This window comes from Suncus etruscus, chromosome 8 (genome assembly GCF_024139225.1).
Source record: "Suncus etruscus isolate mSunEtr1 chromosome 8, mSunEtr1.pri.cur, whole genome shotgun sequence".
NCBI classification, from domain to species: domain Eukaryota; kingdom Metazoa; phylum Chordata; class Mammalia; order Eulipotyphla; family Soricidae; genus Suncus; species Suncus etruscus.
Genome location: NC_064855.1, coordinates 20,767,767 through 20,785,211, shown reverse-complemented (window position 1 = coordinate 20,785,211; position 17,445 = coordinate 20,767,767). Strand labels below are relative to the sequence as shown.

The window sequence follows — 17,445 nt, the reverse complement described above, 5'->3', positions numbered from 1 at the left end:
TGAACTCAGCATTTCACACCACACACACATATAATCATCTCCTTTTGCCTTCAGATCATAATCCAAAAGTCGTCTGGATCAGAGTATGGAGGAAAATCAGGACCTAAAGGTATGTCAGGATACTTTTTTGGGAGGGGGTCATGCCCGTTTGATGCTCAGGGGTTACTCCTGGCTAAGCACTCAGAAATTGCCCCTGCTTGGGGGGACCATATGGGACGCTGGGGGATCGAACCACGGTCTTCCTTGGCTAGCGCTTGCAAGGCAGTCCACCTTACCTCTAGCGCCACCTCTCTGGCCTCAAGGACACTTTACCCCTTTTCATGTTTGTTTGTTTTTTTAATTTTGGGACCAAACCCAGCGATGACTGTGCTTGAAGTTACTCGTGGCACTGCTTGGGGGGACTATATGGAATACTGGGAAATCAACACCTGGGTTGGTCATGTGCAAGGAAAGCATCTCGCCCCACTGTACTATTACTCTGCCCATTTTTTAAATTTAAATATGTCAAATAGCTTGAAATTGTAAGTTTTTTGAATATTATAAGTTTTTTAAATGCTTATTTCCCAGAATTCTTATCGATAGTGGTTCATAATAATTTGGAATCAATAAATGTATTGATAAGACCATGATTTTCTCCCCAGAGGCAGATTGTGTGGCATGCACACACATAAAACTGAGCTTTCAAAGAGATAACTTTGGAGCACACTTGGAGCCAGCAGTTTAGGTTCAGAATTTCCATCTTTAGGTCTTAATTCCCCAAATTTGCTGTAATCCAAGAGGAAAAGAAGAGAGAGGAAGCTGAGTTATGCATTTTCCTCTCCTAAAATCTTTCCATAGTAACAATAATTGACATTATTGCAGGCAAGGATTGATGACTTAAGAGAATCAGAAGTCCCTGTAACAGCAGTTTACTGCATTTGGAGTATGCATATGCCATGACCATATATTTTAGTAAGAGAGATTTAAGTTTTTGTGATGAAAGTTTCCTATCAGTGAGATGGCACAGGACAGAAAAGACCATCTCTGGAATACATAGTATCTTGCATTTTGTTTGCTTTTTGGGGCCACACTTAGTAATGTTCAGGGCTTACTCCTGGCTTCATGTTCAGGGATCACTGCTGGTGGTCTCCAAAAGACCATAGGTCCCTAGAATAGAACCTGGGTAAGCCACATGCAAGGAAAGGATCCAACCCACTGTACTGTTCTAGCTTAGTGTCTTTCTTGAATAGACCTTTTTTCCATCATTGGCACTAGGTACCCCTGGCAAGAATGGAATGAGCCCTGACTTTAACCTTGACCATTTCCCATGCATACCCTGCTCTCAGTCTCCACAGAGAGTTCATTTTCATGGCCTGCTGCTGCTTGGAGTGTTGTGTTATTACTGACAGATGAAGTAATGCTGCTGAAGCCATACAGATGCTTCCATCTCCTCTAACTATATTTGATTTACAGAAGGAGCTGCTGAAATGTAAACAAGAAGCCAGAAACTTGCAGGGGATCAAGGTAAGAAGGAAGACATTTGTTTTTGTTTTTGTTTTGTTTTGATTATTTTTTTTGTTTGTTTTTGGGTCACACCCAGCAACTCTCAGGGGTTACTCCTGGCTCTATGCTCAGAAATCACTGGCATGCTCAGGGGACCATATGGGATGCCAGGATTCGAACTACGGTCCTTCTGCATGCAAGGCAAATGCCTTACCTCCATGCCATCTCTCCGACCCTGGTTTTTGTTTTTTGTTTGTTTTTTGGCTTTTTGGGCCACACCCATTTGACGCTCAGGGGTTACTCCTGGCTATGCACTCAGAAATTGCCCCTGGCTTGGGGGGACCATATGGGACACCGGGGGATCGAACTGCGGTCCGTCCTACGCTAGCGCTTGCAAGGCAGACACCTTACCTCTAGCGCCACCTTCCCGGCCCCTCGACCCCGGTTTTTGGTTTTTTTTTTTGGTGAAGGGTTACACCTGGTGATGCTCAGGGATTACTCCTGGCTATGTACTTAGAAATCGTTTCTGGCTTGGGGGACCATGTGGGACACAGGGGATCGAATCCAGGTCCGTCTTGGGTTCAGCCGCATGCAAGGCAAATGCTGTGCCACTGTGCTATCGCTCTGACCCCGAAGGAAGACATTTGACCCTAAGTAAGTTCTCTATAGGGGAAATGTGGCTACTACTGAGGGAAGTACAAACCTTGCTGGCCTGGCTAAAAACATGCTCAGGCCCCAAACCAAAAGAAACATACTTCATAATCAGACAAGTTTAAGAAAATGCTTTTACTATTGTACAAATCACACTGACTAGTCATGAGTTAATAAAGGACCCAAGTTAATAGTGTCCTAAAGTGAGCTACCTAAAATAGCTGGGAATTTTAGTCCCAGGCCCAAGGAAGTGGAGTCCCTGGGTTGGAGCTTCGGCAGAGTACTAGGGGAAAGGGGTACTTATTTTCTGTCCAGAAGTGCATCAAGCCCCCTCTACACTCCTGACACCCCAGGAGCATACCCTGGGAGCTATTCCTCTGAGTTCCTGATGCGGGGCTCATCTGAGACTGCCTCTGCTATGTTCTGTGTGGCAGATGGCACTTTTAAGGTTCCCTCTTCATCCAAAGCCCACTGCTCTCTCTATAGGGCATATGGTGAGACTCAAACAGGGCTAGGACTGGGACTGCAGCCTCGGGACTGTGTTTCCGTTTGAAATCACAAGATGGGGGAAGTGCTCAGCTGACTCTGTGTGTGTGTGTGTGTGTGTGTGTGTGTGTGTGTGTGTGTGTGTGTGTGTGTGTGTGTGTGTGTGTGTTGGGGAAACCTGAGGGCCACTCTTGCTGCTGCTCAGCCCAACTGAGTGGCTCTGACAGTCTGCCTGAACTTGGACCATGCAGGCCCTGCTTGGAGTCCTGTGAGACCATTAGTGCCATAGCCAATGGTGCTTGGGGTGAGCATGTGATGCCGATGGTCAGATGGGGGCCAAGGCCTGCTCTCTCGCTCTCTAAGATATCTCCCCAGCCCCAGGCCCATGTTTGTAGGCATAGTTGCATAGTTGCACACAGGAGGCTCTCAGCTGAGTGAGAACCTAAAGCTGGACCCAAGGACACGGTAAAAAGGAAGTAGTTCTGAGCATGCAACTTTGAATCCCCATCTGGAAACCCCTTTGTCTGGAGGCCAATGGAGGCAGCATCAGGCTGGACTCATGGCAGAAGACCCAATTCTGAGGTGCCTGTACAAATAGAGCTAGGCAGTGATGGCTCTGCTCACTAGGAAGCCAGGACCAGCAAGGAAAGAGGTGGTTTCTGTAAGATGCAAAGGGTGGCAGGAAGTTTGGAGCACTGTCTGAGGTCACTGTTAAGAGAAGGAGTGGGGGACTTGTCATTTGCATCTGGGACAGTCTGTCTAGAATCTGTGTTGCCAGGAGTGCAGTGTAGGGGAGGGATGAGTCAGAGGTGGGGGAGGAATCATGATGCTGTCGCTATTAGGATGTTCTTTGAGATGCTACAGTCCAAGACAGAAAATATGTCACTCGCCTCCTGGAGCCAGACCCTTCTCTTCCTCTGTGTCCCAGTTCATTGGAAGCCATGATGGAGATGCAGGCAGGGTTTGAACAGTTTTCTGCTAGCTGGCTGCTAGCTAGAGTGGCACCACAGTAATGGCTGTACCTCCCTTCCCAGGATGCCTTGCAGCAGGAGGTTGACTCAGCAGGATACTTCCGTGCTTCAGCTCAAACAGGAGCTCCTCAGGGCGAATATGGACAAAGATGAGCTGCACAACCAGAATGTGAGTGAAATGAATGTGCTCTGTCCTCAGCGAGCCCCACTAGCCAAATAGGGCCCTGGGAAAAGTCCTTTCTTTTTCCTTCCTGCCATGCCAGTCACTCATCTTTCTTCTGGGGCGTCCCCACCATATCCTGCAGTTATTTATTCTCTATCCGCCTCATCTCTGTTCCCAAGTGTACACTCATCTCAAGCCCTTCATCCCTTCAAATTGAGATGGAGACAACTGAGACTAATTTCTAGTGACTAATTTCTCTACCATCTGATTATCTTCTAAAGCAACAGAGAGAGGCTGTGTGTATTTGTATGTTTAAATTTTTTAAATTAAGTCATCACTAGATAGAGTTTAAAAAATGGTTGCTCATTGAGTTGGTGTCATAAAATGTTCCAACACCCATCTCTTCATCAGTATTTATTTTTTCCAGCACCAATTTTCCCCATTGCTCTGTGTGATTTTTTTTTATAATTTTGGTTTTTGGGCCACACCTGGAAGTGCTCTGGCTCTGAATGCAAGGATCACTCCCTTATGGCAGACTCAGAGAGCCTTAGGGGAGCCAGGGATTGGCCCTGAGCCTGCTATGTGGAAGGCAAGCATCCTACCCATTATTACCATTGCTCTGGTTCCTATGTGTTATATTGACCTCTGAGCTGTGTCCTGCAACTGCTGACATCCGCTTTGGCTGCTGGATAACTAGTTTTCTGCAAGATTGTCAGACGCTAGTCCTGTCAAATTTTCCTTTCTTTTTTAAAATTTATTTATTCGTAGGGGCCAGAGTGGTGGTAAGGCATCTGCCTTGCCCATGCAAGCTAGGACAGACCGAGGTTCAATCCCCGGTGTCCACTATGGGTCCCCCAAGCCAGGAGTGATTTCTGAGCACATGGCCAGGAGTAACCCCTAAATGTCACTGGATGTGGCCCAAAAAACAAAAACAAAAACAAAACAAAACTTATTTGTTTATTTATTTTGGGCCACAACTAGCAATGCTCAGGATTACTCCAGGTTCTGCACTCAGGGATTGCTCTTGAAATTTTGGGGGGACCATATGGGATATTGGGAATTGAACCAGATTGACCATGTGCTACACTATCACTCCAGCCCCTTCCCTTTAAAACAAAATTTTTTAAATTTGGGGCCAGAGAGATAGCATGGTGGTAAGGCATTTGCCGTTGCATGCAGAAGGACAGAGGTTCGAATCCTGGCATCCCATATGGTTCCCACCGAGCCTTCCAGGAGCGATTTCTGAACATAGAGCCAGGAGTAACCCCTGAATGCTTCCAGGTGTGACCTCAAAAAACAAAACAAAAACTTTTTAAAAATTTATTTAAATAACAAAGATAGGGGTAGGGACAGTATCATAGCAGTAGGGCATTTGCCTTGCATGCAGACAACCTGGGATGGACCCACGTTCAATCTCTGGGAGTGGTTTTGTTTTTTGTTTGTTTGTTTGTTTTTGGGTCACATCTGGCAGCACTCAGGGGTTACTCCTGGCTCTATGTTCGAAATCGCTCCTGGAAGGCTCGGGGTTACCATATGGGATGTCAGGATTCGAACCTCTGTCCTTCTGCATGCAAGGCAAATGCTACCCTGCATGCTAGCTCTCTGGCCCCCAATCTCTGGCATCCACTATAGTCTCCTGAGCCTGCCAGGAGCGATTTCTGAGCATAGAGCCAGGAGTAACTCCTGAGCGCTGCTGGGTGTGGCAGAAGACCCAATTCTGAGGTGTCTGTACAAATAGAGCTAGGCAGTGATGGCCCTGCTCACTAGGAAGCCAGGACTAGGCAAGGAAAGAGGTGGTTTCTGTAAAAATGCTAGAGTAGCAGGAAGTTGGGAGCACTGTCTGAGGTCACTAAACCTAAATATATAAATAAACAAACAACAAAGTTAATGATAGTTTGGTTTTAGGCCTACAATACAATATTTTGATACCAATCCCAACACCAGTGTCCACCAGTCTCCCCATGCTTTCTCTCACTCCCTCTTCCTGATTTTTCTTACAGGTGGATCTGCAGAGGAAGCTAGAGGAGAGGAACCAGCTACTGGGAGAATACAAAGTAAGACCAATCATCAGTCAGAGAATGGTTTCCATGTGGCCTTTTATGAACAGCTCATTGTTACTTAGGGAGGACTTAAGTATTCTGCTCTTGTCCTTGCTTTCTGGAGTCCTTCGAGGAAAGCTCTGCTGCCCCATTTCCCCAGTCCCAAAAGACAGATAGCGTGGCAAGGAAGAGCATAGAACTAGGAGTCTAGAAACTTGTATGTGTTTCTGTGTATTTGTGTGTGTGTGTGCACACACTCCAGTTTATTTTTCTCCTTTTGTAGTTTTTTGGCCACAAAATTACTCCTCAAATTTTGGGGGGACAATATGGGATGCTGGGAATTGAACCTGGGTTGGCTGTGTGCAAGGCAAGCCTCCCTCCTGCTATGCTATCACTCTAGCCTAGAGCTTCTCAATTATTTTCTGTCATTGCCCCCCTAAGAAAAGGAAAACATTCTTAGTGCCCCCCCCCCCGCACGACTGAAACTAGTATCTTTATTTAATAAAACTTTAACCTGCAAAACAAAAATATATAAAATAATTTGAACTGATTTTTAATCAGAGGTGATGTCTGGATTAATGGCTACAATGAGCACATTTTGCAATGCATAGCTTTTCGAAGCGGAGTTTGAAGCAGGACACAGCAACTCTCAGCTCCAGAGACATACAGAGACATAAACACGGGGCTTAGCTTGTTATGACAGTGTTTGCCGAGGTCAAACACACCCCCTTTACAGAGCCCCTGGGGGGCATCCCACTATTTCAGAAGCACTGCTCTAGCCCCTACAATCCAGTTTCTATGTGTGTAGTACTCCTAGTTCTGTGTATGTTTGTGTGTGTGTGTGTGTGTGTGTGTGTGTGTGTGTGTGTGTGTGTGTGTGTGTGTGTGTGTGTTGTGCTGCCACAGAGCTGAGCTCCAGGGTCCATGTGGTGCCAGGGACCGAGTCGGGGGCCTTAAGCATGCCAACGTATACTCAACTCATGAGCCCTATTTTAAGTCCCCCACTAGTTTCTTAAGCTTTCTCCCTACCTGAGCCCTCCTCCCAGCAGCACTACCTTCCTGCTGACCCTTGCAAAGACCCTGTGTGGGGTGACATTGCTGTGAGAGGCAACTGCCCTCTGGCAGAGACTGGGCCCTGTGGCCCACAGTCTGTCTCTTGCAGAAAGAGCTGGGGCAGAAAGACCGCCTTCTCCAGCAGCATCAGACCAAGTTGGAGGAAGCACTACGGAAGCTCTCGGAGGCGAGTTACCAGCAGGTGGGACCCCTGTAGCCCCTGACTTCCTACCCCAGCCCCATGGAGCTCCCTACTGACTTAGCCTCTGATTTGCAGGTAGATCTTGAGCGGGAGCTGGAACACAAAGATGTCCTTTTGGCTCATTGTCTCAAGAGAGGGACAGAGGAGGTAAGTAACAGGCTTTTCCCTCCCACTCTTCCCAGGCAGAGGGAGGGAGGCTTGGCTCTGAGTCAATCAGAAATCTGTGAAGTGTTTGTCTGGTGTTTGGTGAAGGGAGAAGGGGGCTGCTTCTAGGATTGAAACTATCTCTATCTGGGGCTAGAGAGGCTGTAGAGTGGGAAAGGTGCTTGCTTACCTTGCACGCAGCTGACCTGAGTTCTATTCTTTTTTTTTTTTTTTTTTTTTTTTTTTTTTTTTTGGTTTTTGGGCCACACCCGGTTGACGCTCAGGGGTTACTCCTGGCTATGTGCTCAGAAATCGCCCCTGGCTTGGGGGACCATATGGGATGCCGGGGGATCGAACCACGGTCCTTCCTTGGCTAGCGCTTGCAAGGGCAGACACCTTACCTCCAGCGCCACCTACCCCGGCCCCCTGAGTTCTATTCTTGGCATTTCATATGTTCCCTGGGTCATCCTGGAGTGAGCCCTGAGTGTATATATATATATATATATATATATATATATATATAGTAATATATATATATAATATATATATATAAAAGCAGAACTCTATTTGAAGATTCCCATGGCAATGTTACCACTTTCTAGTGTGATGTGACCTTATTTCACTTAGTTTCTGAACCTTTGAAATAAGATTCAGCTTCAAAATAGGATATTGGCATGGTCCTAAGAATACACACCATGATCCATGTACTAAAACCCAAACTGTGTGCAGCCAGCGCCGAGACAGGCTCAATAACACAGTTGTTGGGGCCAAAGTGATAGCACAGTGGGTAGGGTGTTTGCTTTTCAAGCGGCCGACCTGGATTTGGTTCTTGGCATCCCATACGGTACCCTGAACCTGCCAGGAATAATCCCCGAGTGCCGCTGGGTGTGGCCCCAAAACAAAACAAAAAAACTACCCATTGTTGTTGTTTTTATATTTATGTGACCAAAGCAATGGAAGGGATGCCCCCTCAGAGTCCAGGCAGGATTGGGAGCCTCCAACTGAGTTCCCATTTCATTCACTCTGTAGGTGACACCCGCCAGATATCCAGGGGTACAACTGCAAAGCTTTCATTTTAGCAGATACTTGAGACTAATACAGACTTGGACCTCATTCCGGAAGTGACAAGTGTGGAGAAGAGATAACATGCAGGCCTCTGGGGTGTGGAATTGTTTCTCTGACCGAGGATCCTTTTTTTTCTATGGTACTAGGTGAACAACCACAACAGTCACTCATCTCCAAGCAATGGTTTCCTACCCTCAGTGGCTGGAAAAGGAGGTTCCACTGTCACGCACAGAGGGGTAAGTTGAGAACCAACCTGGCTCTGCCTCTTCCTTATGGAAGCAGGAGGAACCTGGTTCCCAAAAGGTTTGAGGCATTCATGACCCAGATGGGGAATGCTTGGATTTACCTCTGAGGGAATCACCTCACAGCTCACCCATCTCCCTCAGAAGATGAAGGTGAGGGGCCGAAGAGAAAGCACAGTGGTAGGGTGTTTGCCTTGCATGCAGCCGATCCCGGAGGGACGGTGGTTCGAATCCCGGCATCCCATATGGTTCCCCGTGTCTGCCAGGAGCGATTTCTGAGCACAGAGCCAGGAGTAACCCCTGAGCACCACCGGGTGAGACCCACCCCACTCCCCCCAAAAAGAAGATGAAGGTGAACCTGGGCCCTGGCAAGACCCCCCACTTCCTTTTATTTTCCTTTTTATTTTTATTTTGCGGACAGACCAGCGACTTGCAGCTTGTACGAGATGCCCTCCGCAGCCTGCGCAACAGCTTCAGTGGCCACGACCCGCAGCACCACACCATCGACAGTCTGGAGCAGGGCATCTCCAGCCTCATGGAGCGCCTGCATGCCATGGAGACCCTGAAGAAGCAGGAGAGGAGGGTGGGTGAGGCCTCCCTCTCCCACTGCTACCCTTCTGGGTCCCTCCCCATTCAGTAGCTGAAGGCAATGCTGAGAAGGGAAGGGCCATGGAAGCTCTGGGCTGCTTCCTCTTGCCTTCCCTCTCTTTGGGAAATGTTTGTCTTTGTTTGACAACAGAGTCGTCTCTAAGTTTGGCTCCCAGCAAATGTCTGGTGAGGAGCCTGGCTGGCTCTTTACACCCACCCAGGGCCTTTCTTTGCTCCTTCTTTCTCTTCCCTGTTTCCCTGAGCAAGTTTGGCACTGGCCAGCAATGCACTGGGAAATTCATTGGATACTGAAAACCATTTTGAATCAGGCTACATAAGATAAGTCCGGTTTCATATACTGGGGAAGAAAAGCGACAGAATATATGTTTTAGCTACATAATCATGGTTTAAGGTTCTCTTACCAATACTCTCATGATTGTAACCTGTGGGTTTTTTTTGTTTTTTGTTTTTTTTGTTTTTTTTGGTATGGCTCCCCAGATTCGTGGCAAATCACCCCGAACTCAAGCAGATAATGAATACCGGGAATCTTGGTCCCCTAATTCAAGTAAGTACCCTTTACTGCTCAGTAAAAATTTCTAGCATATTACTTAGCCAAAATTTGACATCTCCATGTTGCTAATATTTTGGGGTTCTGATTTATTTTTATTGTCAGTTTTTTCGGGGGGCCACACTCAGTGGTGCTCAAGGGTTACTTCTGGCTCCGTGCTCAGAAATCTGCTCCTGGCAGGCTTGAGGGACCATATGGGATGCCAGGGATGGAACCTGAGTTCATCCCAAGTTGGCCACATGCAAGGCAAACACCCCACCACTGAGCTATCACTCTGGTCCCTTTCTTGTCATGTTACTCATAAAATGTTTCTTCAGAAGTTATAGAATTGAGCTGTTTGTAGGATTGCGAAAAACACACATCATCATCCCCGCCACCATTACTACAAGTTACATTTAAGCATTTAAGCAAGATGCTGCTAACTCAGAGAGCCTAAAATATCCTCAGAAAATAAATACACACGCTCCAAACATTTATAACAAAACAAAATGTTAAACAGCAGGAAACACACAAATCATCAAACACATTCAAATCACCTGACAGCTCCAAGTAGCACAGAAAAATTTCCAGTTCTTTCTGGAGGACAAATATGCTGCTGCTTTGGGGATTTTCCTTAAAACTGAGTGCTTACATCATTTAGTTTGAATTCTGAACATGTAATTCCGCCACCTAGTGGCTATAGATAGGAAGTATGTTTTGACCTATTTGCTCAATTGTACTTTTATTTTTTCCAACTCTCCACCTATTCTACATCTATTCCCTCCCCTACACACCCACGATCTTTCTAAACTACTGGAAATCTACCCTGCCTGACTCCTGGCTCTGCATTCAAAAAAACTCATGGCTGTGCTTGGGAGAACACATGCGTTGCAAGGGATTGAACCTAGGTCTCCCTTAATGCAAGGCAAGCTTTTACCTCTGTACACTCTTCAGCCCCACATTTTCTTATCTTTTATAGTCTACCCAGGAATAACCTAAAAATATCTTAGTTAAAATTTTTTTGTTTGTTTGTTTTTGGGGCCACACCCGTTTGATGCTCAAGGGCTACTCCTTGCTAAGTGCTCAGAAATTGCCCCTGGCTTGGGGGGGACCATATGGGACGCTGGGGGATCAAACTGCGATCCTTCCTTGGCTAGTGCTTGCAAGGCAGACACCTTACCTATAGCGCCACCTCACCGGCCCCAGTTAAAATTTTTTTAATTTAAAGATTTAACTTAGGGGCCGAAGAGATAGCATGGAGGTAAGGCTTTTGCCTTTCATGCAGAAGGTCATTGGTTCGAATTTTGGCATCCATATGGTCCCCCAAGCCTGCCAGGAGTGATTTCTGAGCATAGAGCCAAGAGTAACCCCTGAGCACTGCCGGGTGTGACCCAAAAACCAAAAAAAAAAAAGAAAAATTAAAAAAAATTTAACTTAAAGCACATTAACAAGTGTAACACTTAGGATATATGCAAAGATGTTAAATGATTTTATACTTCGTAGAGTAAATAAAATAGCATTCTCAAGCCTCCAGATAGCTTTCCTTTTGAGTGATGTACCTATTCTAGAAATGAAACCAATTACACTAATACCAAAATATAATTTCATCTTCATTTTCTGGTATTATTTTGAAACAGTCACTTCTGTTTTCTTGAGGCTTTTTTGTTTTCTACTTCAAAACCTTCTTGCAGTTAGTAATATAAACTGCCAGTGTAGGTAGGTCTAAGTATTTGGAAATTCTTTTTGGAAAAAAGCCAATAAATCCCTGCCTCCCTGGAGAAATTCGTTTGTGTGTACGCAGGGTGTTTACACAATGAATTAACAAATAAATCACAAATTAATTCATAGCTGCTTGGGAACTCGGGTAACCTAAAATCATGTTCACAAGTGAGCTCAAATGGCTTTCATCTGAAAATATGAAACTTGAGTAACTTGCTATTCTCCAGCTCCTAATTCTTTCTCTTTTTGAAAGGTTTATCTGTACTTGCTTGGATTTTTATTTTTCCATCCTACTCATTGGAGTTTTACTCAAATTTTTCCACTTTGTGTTTGCCTTGGTAAGCACTCTTGACTTTTCTGTTGCCTAAAGAAATTGGTTACTTTTCAAACTTTACCTTCCATGGACATTTTCCAAGCTTTTATTTGGGGGGTGGGGCAGGGCACTCTAGCAGTGTTTGTGGCTCACTAGCGCCACATCTGGTGGTGCTGGGGATGGCCCTGTTGAGCCAGGTTTGAGCTCAGGACCTCATGCATGCCAGACTTGTGTTTATAAAGAAGTATCTTCTTAGCCAAAGTGTTTCTTAGTCATCAATACATATAGTCTCCTAGAGACAGTCCTCTGCTTTAATTTGACTTATTCATTCACCAGTTTCTTATTGAGCATCATGTCACCTGTATGATGTACATTGGAGGTACCAAGATGAGCAGGGTACATTTGGTGCAGAATCTGCAACAAGGGATCTCATGGAATCTGTAGCAAGGAAACAAGATACAATCCCCTATCTTTTCTCTTCTCTCTCTAATCCTTGACTGTGGATGTATCCTGCAATTTCATTGGCTGTTTAGACCAGCATTTCTCTCTCTTTTTTTAAAAAATAATATCTGAGCCCGGAGAGATAGCATAGTGGCGTTTGCCTTGCAAGCAGCTGATCCAGGACCAAAGGTGGTTGGTTTGAATCCCGGTGTCCCATATGGTCCCCCGTGCCTGCCAGGAGCTATTTCTGAGCAGACAGCCAGGAGTAACCCCTGAGCAATGCCGGGTGTGGCCCCAAAACAACAACAACAAAAATATCTTTATTTAAGCACCACAATTACAAATATGTTTGCAGTTGGGTTTCAGTTATAAAAAAGAGCACCTCGGGGCCGGAGAGATAGCATGGAGGTAAGGCGTTTGCCTTTCATGCAGGTGGTCATCGGTTCGAATCCCGGCGTCCCATATGGTCCCCCGTGCTTGCCAGGAGCAATTTCTGAGCCTAGAGCCAGAAATAACCCCTGAGCACTGCCGGGTGTGACCCAAAAACCACAAAAAAAAAAAAAAAAAAAAAAAAGAGCACCTCTCTTCACCAGTGCAACCTTCCCATCACCAATGTCCCCATCTTCATCTTCCCCCACCCTCTCCCTATATTCAAGACAGGCATTCTATTTCTCTCACTCATTACCGTTGTTATGATAGTTGTTAGTATAGTTACTTACCACTCTTTGTGGTAAGCTTCATATCGTGGGCCAGTCCTTCCAGCCCTTATCTCTGTTTTCTCTATGTATTATTACATTAATATCTTTTTTTCCCTTAAAACCTATAGATGAGGGGCCGGAGAGATAGCATGGAGGTAGGGCATTTGCCTTGCATGCAGGAGGACAGTGGTTCGAATCCTGGCATCCCATATGGTCCCCCGAGCCTGTCAGGAGTGATTCCTGACCATAGAGCCAGGAATAACCCCTGAGCGCTGCCAGGTGTGACCCAAAAAAACAACCCCCCCCCAAAAAAAAAAACTATAGATGAGAGACTATTCTGTATTTATCTCTCTTTCTCTGACTTATGTCACTCAGCATAATAGTTTCCATGTCCATCCATGTGTAGGAAAATCTCATGATGACTACATAGTATTCCATTGTGTGTATATACCACAGTTTCAGACCAGCATTTCTCAACTGGGGTCCATACAGCTCCCTAGAGACTCCCGGTATATTCCAAAGAAGCCATGATATGATATGACTAAATAGGGGGCACAGCAAAAGAGTAGAGATCACCTGGTGGATGGAATGGGGGACAGAGAGGGGCACAGGAAGAAAACAGGGTCAGGAAGGGACCAAGGTGGGAGAGGGTGAGAATCAGCACCTTTTTTTGTTTGCTTGTTTGTTTTTATTTTGGGGCCACACCCGGCAGTGTTCAGTGGTCACTCCTGGCTCTGTGCTCAGGCATCACCCCTGGCGAGCTTGGGGAGCCATTTAGGATGCTGGGGATCAAACCCACGTCAGCCATGTACAAGGCAAACACCCTACCTGCTATACTATGAATTTAGCCTCCTCTCTAGACCTTTCTTGTGCGCTGATTGCTTGATGGGACCAAGGGCTTCATTCTTAAAGCCTTACTTAGTCTGTTTTATTTTGTTTTACTTTTATTTTTTGGTTTTTGGGCCACACCCGGCAGTGCTCAGGGGTTACTCCTGGCTGAATGCTCAGAAATAGCTCCTGGCAGGCACGGGGGACCATATGGGACACCGGGATTCGAACCAACCACTTTTGGTCCTGGATCGGCTGCTTGCAAGGCAAATGCCGCTGTGCTATCTCTCCTGTTTTATTTATTTAGTCTTTATTTGATCTGGTTTTTTGGGGGAGCTACTTCCAGATCAGTGGTTGGAGGTATTTCTTTTGTTTTGTTTTGTTTTGTTTTGTTTTGGTTTGGTTTTGGTTTTTGGGTCACACCCGGTGACGCTCAGGGGTTACTCCTGGCTATGCGCTCAGAAGTAGCTCCTGGCTTGGGGGACCATATGGGACGCCGGGGGATCGAACCGCGGTCCGTCTCCTAGGCTAGCGCAGGTAAGGCAGGCACCTTACCACCGCCCGGCCCCTGGAGGTATTTCTTAATGGTGCTCATGGGACTGGGTGGTGATAGGGGCTCTTATATACAAAGTATTTACTCCAGTTAGTCCCTGAGAGTTATCTCCTCTGCCCATCTTTAATCTCTTTTATGTGCAGTTTAGTTTTTTTTGTTTTGGGGACGGACATATATGGCAGTGCTTAGAGGCTTCTCCTGGCTTGGTGCTTAGGGATTACTCGGGGCTCATTTTTCAGGACTAAGCCTGCAGTGCTGGGGTGGAACCCACATTTCCCTTCTAGAAGGGATGTGTGTTTTTGCAAAGCCACCTCTGTAGTATTTAGTAGTATTTAGACTGAATATACAGGGCCAGTTGGAACATGGGGCATTTCTAGGGTTACTAGCTTCCATTGCCTTCACTTTCCATGGATAGCTTGAGCATTCTCTGTCACTGTACCTCCATAACTCAGTTGTGCTCAGTATCTGTGGCTCTTGTCCCATCCAGCCTTACCTGCAGCCTTGTCAGGCTTCCCTGTCCTCTTTGGGCTCTTGGCTGCAGAGCCTGTTAGAATTGCCACAATTCTCTGCAAATACCTGGAATGGGTGAGGACTGAAGGTCCTTTCAGTGGTGTCTATGTCTGAAGCATGTGATATTTGGCAAAAGGACAAAAGCAGTGTTGTAACCAAGGACAGTCATACTCTCCTGGGCCCTTCTGAATATCTGAATATCTGGAAATGAGGGGTGGCGGGCCAATGCCAGTGTTTGACCACAGTCTCTATTGCAGAGTTGCCTCACTCCCAGAGTGCTCCTGCAGTCAGCAGCACCTGCACAAAAGTGCTTTACTTCACTGATCGCTCCCTCACACCCTTCATGGTCAATATACCAAAGAGGTGAGATTCCAGGCCATTTCTTTCTCTTCTATTCTAATTTCTCCTCCTCCTCCTCCTCTTCCTCCCTCTTCCTCTTCCTCTTCCTCCTCTTCTTCCTCCCTCTTCCTCTCCCTCCCTCTTCCTCCTCCTCCTCCTCTTCTTCTTCTTTTATTTATTTATTTGGGGGTTGCTTCTGATGGTACTCAGGGTTTATTCCTGGCCCTCCATTCGGATTCACTCCTGGTGGGCTCAGGGAACTATATGGGATGCCAGAAACCAAACCTGGGTTGGCTGACTTGAAATCAGTCCCCAGCACCCACATATGGTTTTAACTTTTCCTGGGTTGTCAGGGCCAATGACCCCACCCCCACCCCCAAGGCTATGACTTTCTGCCTGGCCTCTGTCAGGACTGTGTTGAAAGGTAACCTCTTATCTGTCTAACCTATTGCTAAATGGTCCACCATGTGAGGACTTTGCTGTTCCTCTTACAGGTTGGGGGAAGTGACTCTGAAGGATTTCAAAGCAGCTATTGACCGGGAAGGGAATCACCGTTATCACTTCAAAGCTCTGGATCCTGAGTTTGGCACTGTCAAAGAAGAGGTACAGAGTCCTGGGGAGTCTGGGTGATGGTCCCTGAACTGGCATCTGAAAGTACCTCCTGAGTTCTCTAACCAGCTAGAGGAATTTTCCAGAGCCTTGTATCCAGAGTGGCTCATGAAGTTGATAGTATCTGTAGGCAACTGCTTTGACCAGTAACTGGGTTAGAAATATTATTTTTTTGCTGTTTTTTTTTTTTTTTGTGGGGGGGTGTCATAAACCAGCGGCGCTCAGAGATTTACTCCTGGCTCTGCACTCAGAAATCACTCCTGGCAGTCTCGGGGGACTATACGGGATTCTGGAAATTGAACCATGGTCCATCCTGTGTTGGCTGCGTGCAAGGCTAACACCCTACTGCTGCGCTATCACTCCAGTCCCTAGAAATATTTTTGTTTGTTTGTTTTTTGAGTCACACCCGGCAGCGCTCAGGGCTTCCTCCTGGCTCTACGCTCAGAAATCGCCCCTGGCAGGCTCGGGCGACCTTATGGGATGCCGGGATTCAAACCACCGTCCTTCTACATGCAAGGCAAGCGCCTTACCGCTGTGCTATCTCTCCGGCCCTAGAAATATTTTTAAAGAGGAAAAGAAAGGGACCAGAACGATAGCGCAGTGTTAGGGCATTTGCCTTGCACGTGGCTGATCCGGGATGGACCTCGTTTGATACCTGGTATCCCATATAATCCCCCAAGCCAGGAGTGATTTCTGAGTGCATAGACGGGAGTAACCCCTGAGCATCACCAGGTGTGGCCCCCAAACCAAAATTAAAAAAAAAAAAGAAGAAGACAGGATTGTGGACTGAGCATGTTGTCTCATTAGCAAAGCAAATACTTACGTGCATGAGGCCTGGGCTTGATCCCAGGCAGTGCAAAACAAACTGAAAACTTGGAAGTCCAGGGAAATGGTATTAAAGTCTGAAACACACTTTTTGTGTGTGTGAGCCCTGGGTTCTGTCCTGGCACCATCTGGTCCCCAGGTACTTCTAGATATGGCACCTAAACAAGCAAGCAAATAAAATAAGAGGAAAGGTTTCTGGACCAGGAATGGAGTACAAATGGGGAACACGTTTATCATGTCTGAAATCCTGGATTTCTCCTGCTCCTTCCTCCTGCCCCCTCCATGGTTGGCTCTCGCCTACACCCCTCGCCCACATTCCTTCAAAGCACCACCAGGTAAGACCAATCCAATAACAACAACAAACCAGGAAACAGTTTTATTTTGCTAAAGAAAATACCATTAGTTAGAACAAAATCTGTTTTCTATTTGTAGCCAACATTCTCTCCCCTCCCCCTCACCTTTATTTTTGAGTTCTGCTGTCAGAATCATTCTGGCAGGGCTTGGAGGACTATATGGAGTGCCAGGGATTGAACCAGGTTGTCTGTGTGTAAGGCAAGTGCCATATCCACTGTACTATCACTGTAGTCCCTTCTAGCCAAATCTAAAAAATTTTCTTTTTCCTTTGAAGTACAAAACAAATAAGCAGAATTGACTCCATGGAATGTGGTGGAAATTCCCCAGATAAGAACACATAACTTCTGGAAAATCATTCTGAACCTCTGAACTTACTGACAATTTTCTTTGCTTGTTTTTCTCTTTATAGTTCCTTTGCCAGAAATAGAGTGGGATGGGGGGGGGGCTGTAACCCAAAAACAAATAGTCAAAAGGCCATTTCATTTTGTCAAGATTTCTGCTGAGAGGCCAGAGTGATTGCACAGTGGTAGGACATTTACCTTGCATGCAGCTGGCCCGAGACAGACCCAGGTCCGATTCCCGGCATCCCATTTGGTCCTCTGAGCCTGCCAGGAGCGACTTCT

At 46.2% G+C, this 17,445-nt stretch overlaps 1 protein-coding gene across 1 annotated transcript in view; it reads left to right on the top strand.

Annotated features, from left to right (window-relative positions):
- Nucleotides 1-17,445, top strand: part of DIXDC1 (DIX domain containing 1) — a 63,566-nt gene that overhangs the window by 40,989 nt on the left and 5,132 nt on the right. The window contains 12 exon segments of the mRNA XM_049778657.1: nucleotides 70-109; nucleotides 1,453-1,503; nucleotides 3,654-3,668; nucleotides 3,670-3,759; nucleotides 5,754-5,807; nucleotides 6,955-7,047; nucleotides 7,123-7,194; nucleotides 8,403-8,492; nucleotides 8,920-9,081; nucleotides 9,585-9,651; nucleotides 14,953-15,058; nucleotides 15,529-15,637. Of these exon segments, the coding sequence (XP_049634614.1) occupies nucleotides 70-109; nucleotides 1,453-1,503; nucleotides 3,654-3,668; nucleotides 3,670-3,759; nucleotides 5,754-5,807; nucleotides 6,955-7,047; nucleotides 7,123-7,194; nucleotides 8,403-8,492; nucleotides 8,920-9,081; nucleotides 9,585-9,651; nucleotides 14,953-15,058; nucleotides 15,529-15,637 (949 nt within the window).